This window comes from Telmatherina bonti (genome assembly GCF_933228915.1).
Source record: "Telmatherina bonti genome assembly, chromosome: 8".
In the NCBI taxonomy this organism is placed as follows: domain Eukaryota; kingdom Metazoa; phylum Chordata; class Actinopteri; order Atheriniformes; family Telmatherinidae; genus Telmatherina; species Telmatherina bonti.
Window position 1 is genome coordinate 35,832,567 of NC_136626.1, and position 14,354 is coordinate 35,846,920.

The window sequence follows — 14,354 nt, forward strand, 5'->3', positions numbered from 1 at the left end:
TCATAACAGCCTATATAAGGAAACCAACAGATTGAGTTGAGTCCAACTCAATCTCCCATCCTGAGCAAGCACACTGGCGACAGTGGGAAGGAAAAAACTCCCTTTTAACAAGAAGGAAACCTCCGGCAGAACCCGGCTCAGGACAGGCAGCCATCTGCCTCTGCTGTGTGGGGGGAAGAGGACAGAAAGACAACAGACAACAGGAACTGCTACTCCCGGCCAGGGACACCTGCTGAGACAGGAGACATACATGTTAATGATGCAACACTGTTATGGGGGGGGGGGGGGGGGGGGGGGGGGGTAAAAGAAAGAGATAAAGAGAAAAAGAAAGAAGCTCAGTGTATCAGGAAATGTCCCTCAGCAGTCTAAACCTATAGCAGCATAACTAAGGGATGCTAACCATCCCTAGCTATAGGACTTATCAAAAAGATAAGTCTTCAGCCTAGTCTTAAAGGTGGGGAGGGTGTCTGCTTCCCTAACACTAACTGGGAGCTTATTCCATAAGAGAGGGGCCTGATAACCAAAGGCTCTGCCTCCTGCTCGGCTCTTTGAGACTCTAGGAACCACAAGTAAGCCTGCAGTCTGTGAACGAAGTACTCTACTTGGTATATAAGGAACAATGAGGTCTTTGATATATAGTGGTGCCTGGTTGTGGAGGGCTTTATATGTAAGGAGAAGGATTTTAAATTCTATTCTAGATTCAACAGGCAGCCAATGAAGAGAGGCTAAAGCTGGAGAAATATGATCTCTCCTGCTGGTTCTGGTCAGGACTCTGGCTGCAGAATTCTGGATCAGCTGAAGGCTTTTCAGGGCATATTTAGGACAGCCCAGTAATAGAGAGTTACAGTAATCTAGTCTCGAAGTAACAAAAGCGTGAACCAGTTTTTCTGCATCACTCTGAGACAGAATGTCCCTAATTTTGGCTATATTACGTAAATGAAAGAAGGCTGTTTTAGTAACCTGCTTAATATGTGGACCAAAGGACAGGTCAGGGTCAAATATTACTCCAAGGTTTCTCACTGTAGCACTGGAAGCTAAAGTAATGCCATCCAGGTTCATTACAAAACCGGAAAATTTAGCTCTGAGTTTTTCAGATCCAACGAGAATTACTTCAGTCTTATCTGAGTTTAAGAGGAGAAAATTTCTAGACATCCAAGTCTTTATGTCTATGAGACAATTTTGTAGCCTATTGGGCTGATTTGTTTCATCTGGTTTAAAGGATAAGTATAGTTGAGTATCATCTGCATAACAATGAAAGTTTATTCCATGCTGTCTAATAATTTTGCCTAAAGGGAGCATATATAGCGTGAAGAGTATTGGTCCAAGTACAGAACCTTGAGGAACTCCATGACTTACTGTAGTTTGTGAGGAGGACTTGTCATTTACATGAACGAACTGAAGTCTATCAGATAAATATGATTTAAACCAGCTTAACGCTGTACCTGTAATTCCAATCACCTGTTCTAGTCTTTGTAACAGAATGTTATGATCGACTGTATCAAATGCAGCACTAAGATCAAGCAAGATAAATACGGACACAAGTCCTTTGTCTGAGGCCATAAGAAGGTCATTAGTAACTTTCACCAATGCCGTCTCAGTGCTATGATGAGCTCTAAATCCTGACTGAAACTCCTCGCATAAATTATTTCTGCTCAGGTGGGCATGTAGCTGAGCGGAAACTATTTTCTCCAGAATTTTGGACATAAATGGGAGGTTAGATATAGGTCTATAATTTGCTATCACCTCTGGATCCAGAGATTGCTTTTTTTTACTATGCGTACAGCTAGCGCCGTGCAATACGACCTGAAATCAACATCAAGATTAACTAAAAAGGTTACCTTGATTATGACTGATTTAATATCATTTCAGTATCATTTTATGTTTAGTCCTCGTAGCTAACTGAAAATTTTGTTGCAAATATTTTCATAACAGAAGAAGACATTGATAAGTAAAATGAAACATGCAATTTAAATATATTTGGTAATTTAATGGATTTCTTTTTATAGATTTCTGAGATTTTTTTACATTTTCAAGCAATTTAAATAATTCAGCAGGATTACATCTGTTGTTGGTTCTGAACGTCTGTTTCGATTTACGCCCAACCATACATGCAACATACAAGTTCAACATTTCATACGACAACCATCTGCTTCCATCTGAGCAGCAGCGATGGATCTAAAATCCATCCAGACACGTTTGGCCTGAAACCGCTGCAGGATGTAAACACTTGAAGCACCTGAATGTTTATTTATTCATTAATTTCAGAAAAGTCATCAAATTTATTGCTGAAAGAATATTTTACTGCTATTAAATGTCAAAACAGGTCAAATTTGACCTTAACAGTATGGAAGGTTTAGCTGAAGTAACAGATACCCAGTTTGTTTTGTTGGAGTGAGAAGTCTCTGCTGAAGGAGAGAGTTTAAGGAGAAAATGGAAGCAGTTGCTGTATTTTGTCTTGTTTTTTCTTCCATAACAGCTAGAATAATTTCATTCAGCAGTGCGAGCCCATCAGCCCTCCCATGGAACATTACTGCTCTGCCCTCCATCTTGGCACCGGCTCAAAAACACTAATTCTGTGCTTTTACAACCTGGCCTGTGTGCAGCAAAGGAAACGTTCACCCTATCAGGAGTTTCGCCGTGGAAACACCCAGACCCGCTCTGTAAACACAGGATTCCATTGAACCCCTGTGGCCTGCCTCTGTGAGGAACGGCGACAGTTTTTGGCCACTATAAGCCTTCATAGTGGAAATCCTTTCAATAACGCCAAAACATTTAGAGAAAACGTAACTTTTAACAGGATATTTATCAGGTTGGGAGCAGCCATTGTTTCCTGCTCTCATCATAACAGTCTGGACATGATCTAAGTGTTTGCTAATCAAGGACACAATTAATTCTGCAGCTAAGTTTACATCGCAGGTCAAAACTGTATCAACACACAGTTGTGTGTAATTATTTGTTATTCTACTGCCTGACAAGGCGATCTCCTCACAGTCAGCTCAACAGAGCCTAAAATACACAGCCTTCTCCAGTTCACTCTAAAGAAATCTAAACAGACCGCACAAAAACGCCTCCAATTAAAGGTCTGCTACCAGGGCTTGGAAGCACCCGTTTCCTGTTGTTAGCACTGCAGTCAAGCAGCTGCTTTTCATTATTTGTGTTTAAAGTAAATGCTGTGAGCATTTGTTGTTTACTGGTTCTGACTCATGGCTAGCTTTCTGCACATGTATCTGCACGCAGAAACTAGAGTTCAGGGAATAAAGTGACTGAATTGTGTGAAAACGGCAAGTTTATGTAATCTGAGTCAGAGGATTATAATGAATTTCCTTAATAAACATAGATGTTTATCATTTGGGAAGTTTTACAGTGAGGGGGTGATGTTAGTTTGCATATTAAGTTCTTTCTAACTTGAAGTGACGCTCTTCCAGACTGAACTGTGTGTGTGTGATTGCATGACCCGCTAAAACACACGTCGTTGTTTCTACAAAGGAAGATCTGCATGTCTTCTGTTTATGGAGACGCGAAGCGAGCACTGCAGAGACTTTGTTGTCTTTGGAACTTCTTGGATGCCATGCTGTCTTGGACTGGAATGGACCCAGAACCTTCTCTTGCTCTTTGCAAAGGAACGTGATCTCGAATTTCCAAAACGCCGTGAGGATGGTATCTCCAGCTGACTTTGTGAGGGCCTGGAAGCATGGAGGGATACTGTTAGACAAAGGAGTGCACAGTCAAGTCAAGATGCTGGTCTGGTTTCAGAAGATGGGCCCATAACTGCTATATGTGCGTGTGTGGTGGGCGGGGCCAACTCAGTTTGGCAAACTGGACGGGGATTTTGATGTGCTGGTGTGTTGAATGGGATAATTCCCAGAAGAGTGCATATGAGTGTGTGTGTGTGTGTGTGTGTGAGAGAGAGAGAGGGAGAGAGAGAAGTGGGTGGGGTAGATAGAGGAGTGAGGTAGGAGAGGTTTTTCTACATGGGTATGGGAGGGGCTTGAGGGTGGAGTTCACTTAAGGTTGGGTGGGATTGAGAGGAAATAGTATAAAAATGGGGAACAGAGAGCATGCTGGGGGTCAGAGTTGGGTTGGGGTTGGGGAAGGCATTCGATAATTGGAAGTAATAGGGTATAGTAATGGGGGGGGGGTTAGGGTGAGTTCAAATGACAGCGTATGACGCTCACAAACAATTTCCATCCGTTAAGGAGAAGTTCGTCGCCATCTTTGTCTTGGAGCTCATGCTGCTCTTTGGCAGGACACACACCTCTGTGGTGACCTTGTCAAAGACTAACTTAATAAAACACAAACTATTTGCATGCTTTGTGGCCCTACATACCTGTTCAGAGGTTTGGGCTTCAGGTATGTGAGGGCTGGGCCTGAGTTCAAAATAAATGTATCCAATATCGATTCATAACACTTGATTTTTTTTTTTTATAAGTCTTGTTTTTACTCTCGTGTGACTGCCCGGGATTTTGTGAGATCTCAGCAAACAACTGGTTTCTTATCACTTCCGTCCCAAACTAGCTTCACTTGTCAAGACAAAACCGAATTCAGATGTTTTCATTCCCCAGGGTGGAATACATTCATCTACTACACCGGCATCTATGTAACTATTAAGCTGAGTAATACTGCTCACATGAGATGCTAAAACGCTAAGACTACAGGCACCATCATGTTCAGCAACAGGAAGTGATGTCGCACAGGAGGGCCATTTCTTCTAGAACAATTTTTCACTTTGTCCTTTCATCAACAAAGTGAACAGTCTGATGTTTTTTTCTGATTAACATGATGCCGTGTCATATCTGCGTTCTGTGTTCATGGTGAGCACACACACAGACACACACACACACTCACACACACACTCACACGTGCACACACAGCTGATCATGAGATGTACGTGGTAGAGAAAATGTTGATGCGCTCAACTAAAGCTGAATCTGTGAGTGTGGTGTGCATGAGTAGGGGGGGTGTGAGTGGGGGGACACGTGCCCTTTGGGAGGCAGGCATGGTGGGCTTGGCAATTGTAGGTCTTGGTATAGGCTCCCCCGGTATCCCTCTCCCCCTCCTTGTCTTTCCCCCCACTTGGCTTGTTATGGGTGGGTGCAGCTCTTTGGTTGTGCTTGTTCCATCCCCTGGTTGTGGGGCAGCTGCTACAGGTTGGCTTGGAGGGTGCCCAGTGTGGTACAATGGGGTGGGTGTGGTTGGGGTTGGTCAGATTTGAGACTCATTGTCCTCTTGTCTGTGGGGGGCGCCTCCCAGGGGCCATGGGGAGAGGCTTCTATATGTATGTATGTTTCTGAACATTGGTGAAGAGTGAATGTTGGTAGGTATGGATGAATGAGGTGGATGAAGTGGGGGTGTACATGACTGTCTTTCTTCTGTTTTTTTTTCTTACAGAGGAGTGTGTCTGTGTAGCTTGATGGATGTGTGTGTAGCCTAATTTATTTCCAAATTTACAGAAAACGACCTGACAGGTGCGAACATGTCATGGCAGATGTGGCGTCATGAGAAGATACTTCTCCAGTTAATTTATCTTCAGAGTGACTTCAGACTGTAACCCCCTCTCTATGTTCCAGGGTTAGACTGACTGGGCAGAAACCATTCTGGTGTATATCAGAGCAAGTTTTTGGATACTGGTGTGAAATTGGAGACCGATTGGACGCCTCCCAACTGGGCTGGATTATACCATCTTAATTGATGCTGTCATTTCTCTGAGTCCAGAATATTTTCCATTGCCCTGGACAAATCTACACCAGGCTGAAAGATCTGCTGTGCTGTTCTCTGTCCTCCAAGTGCAGAAATGTCTCATCTGTTTACCGTCACATTGTTTTCATGCTAGTTAGTTTATAGTCTATATCAAAACATTTCCTCTCTTTATTTCTGTTAATAATCTTTCCTTCCACCGTAAATCAGTAACAGAGCTCCTTTCTCTCTGCTGCATTTATTTCAAATCATTATTTTTACTTCTGCACTTTTGTTTTCATTCATTTGCACCAATATATTTTCATATTCATTAGTGTAACAGCTTTGTGTTTTTTCATGATGAAATGGACCTTCTGAATGAATATTAACAGGACTGAACAGTACTCGGTTGGCTTCAGTGTCAACGCCAAGCATTTCCTCTTTTGCTCTCCTCTCTCCATTTCTCTGGAAAGTATCAACAAGAAATCTCAGTGGGATTTGTACAGAATATGGTTTTGTTACTAAATATGGTTAGTTGGGGTGTTTCTCAATACAGATGCTTGATGCTTTGCAACATGTTTGATTTATTATTAGTTTATTCTTACTAATCTGTGGACAGATGATGAACACATTTTTCATAAATGCAGATTTTTAAATACTTGGACTCATTTAAAATGTTATTAAAATGGTAAAGTTTCGAGAATATTCCACAAAATGTTGAATTTGTTAGTCTACTCCATTAAAAACCTCCTTAAAGATACTGTTAACTGCAGTTTTATGAGAAATGTGCTTTCTTTAAAGCAACCAAATAGCTTATTGTTTGACCATAAACAGTAGCTGAAACAAAATCACTGAGCATCTGAAGAAAGCGGTGCGAGGACTTTATTAAAATAGAGCAAGTTTAGGGAAAAAATAGTGTAGAAGCGTCATCATATCCAGCTGTTTTATTCAGGCGAATAAAGACAAAATAATTATGCAGAATGATCAAGATAAGCTCAGTGAAATGATAACTGTGGAAATCCCATTCAGACAGCGTTCTGTGTATTTGGACCGCTTCCTGTTCTGGTGATACAGGTGATTGATAAAATGGAAGCTTCTGCTTAAATAATGGCCGATTAATGATTGATATTTATCAGATACAGCTGCAGAGAGTTAACTAAGACCTTACATGTTCATTTTCATACATTTCAGATTGAATCAGATGATTCATCTTTCCCAGAAAGACATGCTTTTTTTCTTTGCATAATTCAAATAATAGACGAAGCTGCATTTTATTCATCCACGATGAAGTCTAATGCGTACGTGTATGTCCTGAGAAAACTTGCTGCCTGATAATGAACACTGGATCTAAAGATAACACAAAGGACTATTCTTTATTCACTAGAAATAAAACAAAACAGTCTGAGACCAGACAAAATCTAGAAAATCACTCACGGGAAGCAAATCTCCGCCAAGGCCTTTAAAGCGTTCCTGGAGGTGATCCGGATCACCACCAACATTAAATCAGATCTTCCTTTTCACATTTCCAACAACTCTTGAAAATTTGATAAAAATCTGTCAATAATTATCTTGAACAAAACACCGACAGACAGACAGACAGACAGACAAATGCTGGTAAAAACATATTCTACTTGGCGAAGGTCAAATTGGAGAAGGTATCCTCAGAAACAGCTTATTTGCTATCACTTTTTCAATCAAATCAAACATTTTATAAAACTAAATAAAAAAAAAATGTTGTCAACATCAAAGCATACAGCGATGATGGAGACCAAGCAGTGGCTGCACCTAATCTAATGGAAAAAGTTGTCGGTATACCGGGCCAAAAACTACTCGACAATAAAGGTGACATTATTTCATTCGTGCGATATTTATTCCTTCATTCTCTATACCACTTAGTCCGATTCAGGGTCGTGGGGAAGCTGGAGCCTGTCCTAGCAACATCAGGCAACAGGTGAGAGGCAGGTACACTTTGTACACTTTTCAGTATCGCATAAATGCAACATGTAAAGACAAAAGTTAGGTTTATGAGAATGTCAACAATAGTCCATTAATTACACAGTGATTTTATTTACGGGTTTTATGATGGATTTACGTACTTCACTAAAATTAATGAAGCATGATAACCCATTCACTTGAGTCATGTGTGTGGGATAGTTGTTAGCACTGTGGCATCACAGCAAGAATGTTGGTGCTAAAAAAAAAAAAAAAAAAAAAAAGAATATTGGTGCTTCAAGCCTCAGGTGGGGGTGGGGGTGGGGGGGTTTGAACGGTGGCCTTTCTGTGTGGAGTTTGCATGTTTTCCCCATGTATTCATGGGTTCTCTGGGTTCATGGGTTTCATTCATGGGTTCTCCCTGGGCACTCCGGCTTCCTTTCACCACCCAAAGACATTCATGGGTTACTCTAAATCAGGGGTGTCAAACTTTGGTCCTCAAGGGCCGGTATCCAGCAGGTTTTTCTTGTTTCCCTCTACCAACACCGTTGATTCAAATCAAATGGATCCACCAGCCTATTTATGAATTTCGGTCAGGGGTGTTGGAGCATGGAGACAACAAAAACCTGCAGGAGACCGGCCCTGGAGGACTGGAGTTTGACACCTGTGCTCTAAATTGTCCTTAGGAGTGAGTGTAAATGCTTGTTTGTCTCTCTGGTTTGGTCCTGAGATGGACTGGTGACCTGTCCAGGGTGTAACCTGTTTCTTGCCCTATGGTTCCTGGGGTAGGCTCCAGGTTCCCCGCGACCCTTACTTGGAACAAGCGGGTCATAAAAAAAAAAATGGATGGATGGTGTAAAACCTGCAGGACTTTGACCATTGAGGACCAGAATTGGTGACCCAGAGAAAACAATGTTTTCTTCATACATTCATATCTTGTACACAAGGACCCGTAGACTTTTGATGGTGGTAGACACCATCAAAAGTCTGAAATTTGTTGTATCTGGCCATTTTTGTGACCTCTCTATTCTCTTGCCTTTTGTTGCAGGTAATGCAGGATAAGATCATATGCCTTCCTCAAAGAATGTCAGAGCCTCCAGAGAACAGCAGCAAAGTGGAAATAAAGTCACTCCTTCCTCTGCAGACCGACACCTCAGCTGTGAGTGAAATGACTGGTCTTAAAACTCACCTGGATCTTCAGCAATACAGCTTTATCAATCAGATGTGTTATGAAAAGGCTCTGCATTGGTATGCCAAGTACTTTCCCTATTTGGTTCTCATACACACTCTGATTTTCATGGTGTGCAGTAACTTCTGGTTCAAATTCCCTGGCTCAAGCTCAAAAATAGAGCATTTTATCTCAATGCTTGGCAAGTGCTTCGACTCTCCCTGGACCACACGAGCTTTGTCAGAGGTGTCTGGAGAAAATCCAGAGGAGAAGGATGATAAAAAGAGCGGGATGTCTCGGCCCAGTGATGCAGCTTCTCCTGAAGAAGGCAGTCTGGGGAACACACAGTCCCTCCGGTCAGTTCAAGAGAAGATTGTCATTGAAAAGCCATCAGCAAGTGTCCTTGACAAAAAAGAGGGTGAACAAGCTAAAGCGCTCTTTGAAAAAGTGAAGAAGTTCCGACTGCATGTTGAGGAGGGCAATATCCTCTACCGTATGTATGTTCGCCAGACGGTGTTCAAAGTTTTTAAATTCCTCGTCATCATTGCCTATAACGTCGCTCTTGTGAGTGAAGTGCAGAACAAAGTACTTTGTGAGCTAGAGATCCAGGACATGACTGGCTATAAAAAATTTGAATGTTATCACACAATGGCTCATCTGTTTTCTAAGCTGTCTTACTGCTACTTGTGTTTGGTGGCCGTCTATGGACTGACAAGCCTCTATACCTCCTACTGGCTGTTTTATATCTCACTCAAGGAATATTCTTTTGAGTATGTGCGTCAGGAAACGGGTATCAATGACATTCCCGATGTCAAGAATGACTTTGCCTTTATGTTACACATGATTGATCAGTACGACCCACTGTATTCCAAACGATTTGCAGTTTTTCTCTCAGAAGTTAGTGAGAATAAGCTGAAACAGCTCAACCTTAACCATGAATGGACTACAGACAAATTGCGCCAAAGACTCCAGACAAACACAAATAACAGACTTGAACTTCAGCTCTTCATGCTCCCTGGTTTGCCTGACACCGTCTTTGAGTTGACAGAATTACAGTCGCTCAAGCTAAAGATTATCAACCATGTCACCATCCCTGCCTCGATCTCTCAGCTGAAGGATCTTCAGGAGCTATCTCTTCACCAGTGTTGTTTAAAGTTACACACAACTGCAGTTTCCTTCCTCAAAGAAAACCTGAAAGTGCTTCGCGTGAAGTTCGATGATAACAGGGAACTTCCAAACTGGCTGTATAGTCTGCGCAACTTAGAGGATCTCTATCTTACTGGGTCACTGAGTCCTGATGCCTCCAGGAATGTAGTTCTTGAGTCTTTGCGGGAGATGAAGTGCCTTAAAACGCTCTCCCTCAAGAGCAATTTGACCAAGATACCCCAGTCGATCGTCGAAGTGTCCAGCCATCTGCAACGCCTCTACATACACAATGACGGCACTAAACTCGTGATGCTCAATAACTTGAAAAAGATGATCAATCTGATTGAGCTGGAGCTTGTTCATTGCGATCTGGAACGTATTCCACATGCCATCTTCAGCCTGACAAGTCTGCTGGAGCTTGACCTGAAAGAGAACAACCTTCGCTCAATTGAGGAAATTGTCAGCTTCCAACATCTTCGAAAGCTCACTTGTCTCAAACTTTGGCACAACGGCATCATGTACATCCCAGAGCATATCAAAAAGCTTAGCAGCCTGGAGCGCCTGTACTTCAGCCACAACAAAATCGAGATATTGCCTTCCCACCTGTTCTTGTGCAATAAGCTGCGCTACCTAGATCTCTCCAACAATGACATCCGTTTTATCCCTCCAGAAATTGGAGTCCTTCAAAGTCTTCAGTACTTCTCTGTCACTTGTAACAAGATTGAAAACCTTCCAGATGAACTGTTCTTTTGCAAAAAGCTCAAAACACTGAAGCTTGGCAAGAATTCACTGTCCATACTCTCACCAAAAATTTCCTACCTTGCTCTGCTGACCTACCTGGAGCTCAAAGGCAACCACTTTGAGGTGCTGCCACAGGAGCTCGGCTGCTGTCGTGCTCTAAAGCGCAGCAGCCTTATAGTGGAGGAAACACTGTTTGAAACTCTACCTTCTGATGTCAGGGACCAAATGAAGACTGAGTGAAGTGCCTTACTGTCGCATTAGTGCCTACTGTTTGTTCTGTACGTCAGTTCAGAACATTTCTTTGAGATGAAGCCATTATAATACAAAACATGACTTTTTAACACATCAGTTTCCCAAATGTAGTAAAATGGCGTCACTAGATGGTTATTGTTGTACTTTATGTGTGACTTACGACATTATCGAGCCATAAAAACTTTGTTAATGACTCGTTTAGCATTTTGGGAAAAATATCATCCTTTCTTTTATACTAAAGGTGTCGCGGAAGATTAATAGTAATGTCATGTCTGTATATTTGATGTGAAGGCTTTTTTATCCTGTATGGCAAATGCGCACGCTAGTGTTTCCTCTAGGTTTTTTTTTTTTTACTTGGGGTATGGGTAGCAGCAAAGGGGGAGGGGGGAGCCAATGGGGGGTTACCCCTCTTAATATAATGGTGGAGGAAACACTGCATGCAGTAAGTTGTTTTCAGAGTCCATTTTTATCGAGCTTATGGATAGTTAGCCAGGCATAGTGAATGGAGCAGTAACATCAGAGAACCATGGGGGGGCAGTGTTGAATATTATTGGTGATATGCAACCAGTGAAGGGAACAATGAAGAAGAAGCCATGATGCATTTAATATTAACACCATCTACATTATCACAATCTCCTCCACTGTCTGCATGTGGCTGTTGTCTAAATTGTCTGAACTCAGGAGTTATCTGTGAATGCTGCACTGCCCTCTAGTGGATGCATTGCCTAACAACCGTACCAACATATGTGGGCTGTGATGTCTGATGCTTCAGACATTCATAGCTACCCACAGGCAGCATTATGAGTCTTTTTTCAGTCATAACGGTATGGAGCCAGGAACACTCATTCCCTTTGCAGTCTTTAAGCTAAACTGACTGGCTCTGGCTTCTGACAGAGATCTGAATGAGACACTGGCTTTCTCCATCTTCAGCAAACATCTTCTTCTTATAACATTTATCATCACTGCTGCATAAAATAGTTTCATCACCAAATTTTTAGTCAAACCTGAAACTTCTTTTGTTACATGGAATGCAAACCTGTAACCATAAACTGAATTATTTCTGTATATATTTCATGTTGCTCTCAAGAGACTGTTAATTCACATAAACCACAGCAGGTGAAAAATAAGGATATATCTTATGCAATCAAATGTAATAACAAAGCTTAACAATTCTGTATTGTAAAAAAAAAAAAGAAAGACATTATGAAGTGCATTAAACTTTAAGGACAATACTGACGTCTTCCTTTCAGCCTCTTGGTAGTGGTCTACCTTAGTCAACAGTATTTTCCTCTTGCCGAAAACATTACAGGAATGAAAAAGTTAGAATATATTTTATATTTTTTTGTAAGACCAGTGCTTCAGCATTTTCAGCTTTGTTGTGAGATAATGCATCACATGTTAATTCTTCGGGATTTACTGTAAAATATAGTCAGTCTGACAGTATTCTGAAAGAAACACTGAATTCATTTCTTTTCAGTATTACTGCAATGTCATTTCTCATGATTAAGGAATCAGGATGTCATAAATGATGTAATATGTTTTAGTAAATGTGTGATTTGTATGTGATAATCAGAGATGCGGTGCCTTCCATTAAACTGATGGCAACTAACCAGAGGTGTCCCTTCTCAATGAGCTTCCTGTTGGTTCCTCAATGATTTTCTGACTGTTGGACCTCATAAATATCTCCTTCAACACAGAACAAACAGCTCATTTGTCCTCATTAAACAGCTGTTTTTTAACCTTTGAGAATTCTCTTAAGCTTCAGTTAGATTTTCTCCATCAAATAAAATGTCTTTATTAATGACCGCTGGTATGAGGAGAGGTCCATATTTCTGTTGCTCATTATTAGTATGAGTTCTACAATGACGAACAACACAGAGACCCTCTGACCAATGCTTATCTCTGTACCGCAAAATGTTAAACTGATAAATGATTACTTTATTGAACTAACGAGATATTTGTTATAAAAATGTTATTTTGTCTTTGGTATGCAAATTTAAAGGACAAATGCACTTTAAAAAAAAAAAAAAATTCTCTTGCCCTTCCTACATGTGTGTCTGGCTTTGACCCCTTACTGAACAACTCAGCCAACAGCCAGTTCTACTGGTTAGGGTTGGCAGCAGGTTTAAGAGGTGGTGGGCAGGACTTAGTTAGAGTTTCTCATAGGTTGCAAGGAGACGATGCCCCTTCTGTCTGACCTGTGTTGGGCGTTGGGTATTATTAGAGGCCTTTTATGAGATGCAATCTGGGATAGATCTTCTATTGACAATTTAAATACTGACTCTTAAGTCACTCTGTAAATTCCAGACTTACTTTACTGCTGCTTCCCATGCAGATGGGAATACCATTTGTCATGGAGCTCTCTGCACTTTTCTCAGGGATTATTGACATTAATGGGGACAATATTCTATTTTCAGACCTGAGATACAGAACATCTCGGGTATGAAAGTATCTGCAGTCAATTACATAACTTTTCTTTAGTAAATGTTATGTATGACCATACATATTGCTGAAGGTTTCATAAATATACACGATTATGAAACTAAGATGAAAAATCAGATGATTATTATTATTATCATGATTATTATTTGTGTCCGAGATATGCGAAGTATAGATCGGGCCCTATTGTTGGCCACATGTTTATTATTATTATCATTATTATTATTATTATTATTATTATTATTATTAATAATAATAATAATATTATTATTATTATTAATAATAATAATAATAATAATAATATTAGTAGTAGTAGGCCTACAACTACTACTACTAGTAGTAGTAGTGGTAGCAGTACTAGTAGCTATCTTTATCCCTGTCCCTTAGGCTGTGACTTAAAATGCACACATATTACTACATAATACACATAATAAAATACAATTAAACTGTAACAAAAGAAAAATAAGATAAAGCTGTTTAATGAATAACAGAAAAAGTGACAAAAACTTTTTTAAAAGCATAAAAAAAATTGTTTTAAGTTTCCCACATGCATCTAAAAGCTCCTGCCAGAAACAGTTATTATGATCACCTCTGTGTCTGACTTAAATGGAAAGTATTAAAAATAAAGCAGAACATTTAGAATAACAATATATTAATAAAGTCTGTGGAGAGGGGGGAAACAAATCAAAGAATCAAACGTATTAAACACGTGTTTAAAAGCTGATGTCAGATATATTATCGTTACTTTTTGCACATTTAGGCAGATTTGGAATCTCTAATGTTGCAAACATGCAGCAGCTGGGATTTCACACAGAATTTCGAGTTTGCACTTTAACGACGGTCCCTAACTTTGGCGTTGCTTTATATTTACGCTGAAATAGAGACAGCTTTGCTCCGATGCTTTCAGCTGCTGGGGAGGGATAACTGGGAGGCAACTCTTTCTCCTGCATGCTGCAGCTGCATGTTTGTGACAGATCGATGCATCTGATGATCATCAGCCTCA

The 14,354-nt window shown here is 40.7% G+C and overlaps 1 protein-coding gene across 1 annotated transcript in view; it reads left to right on the plus strand.

The window, feature by feature from the left end:
* The window catches only part of lrrc8c (leucine rich repeat containing 8 VRAC subunit C), a 29,335-nt gene extending 16,828 nt beyond the window's left edge, over positions 1-12,507 (plus strand). Inside the window, exon 3 of the mRNA XM_079245539.1 lies at positions 8,654-12,507. Within this exon, the coding sequence (XP_079101665.1) occupies positions 8,654-10,900 (2,247 nt within the window). The 3' untranslated portion in view covers positions 10,901-12,507. The remainder of the gene's footprint in view (positions 1-8,653) is intronic.
* The last annotated feature ends 1,847 nt before the right edge of the window (positions 12,508-14,354 follow it).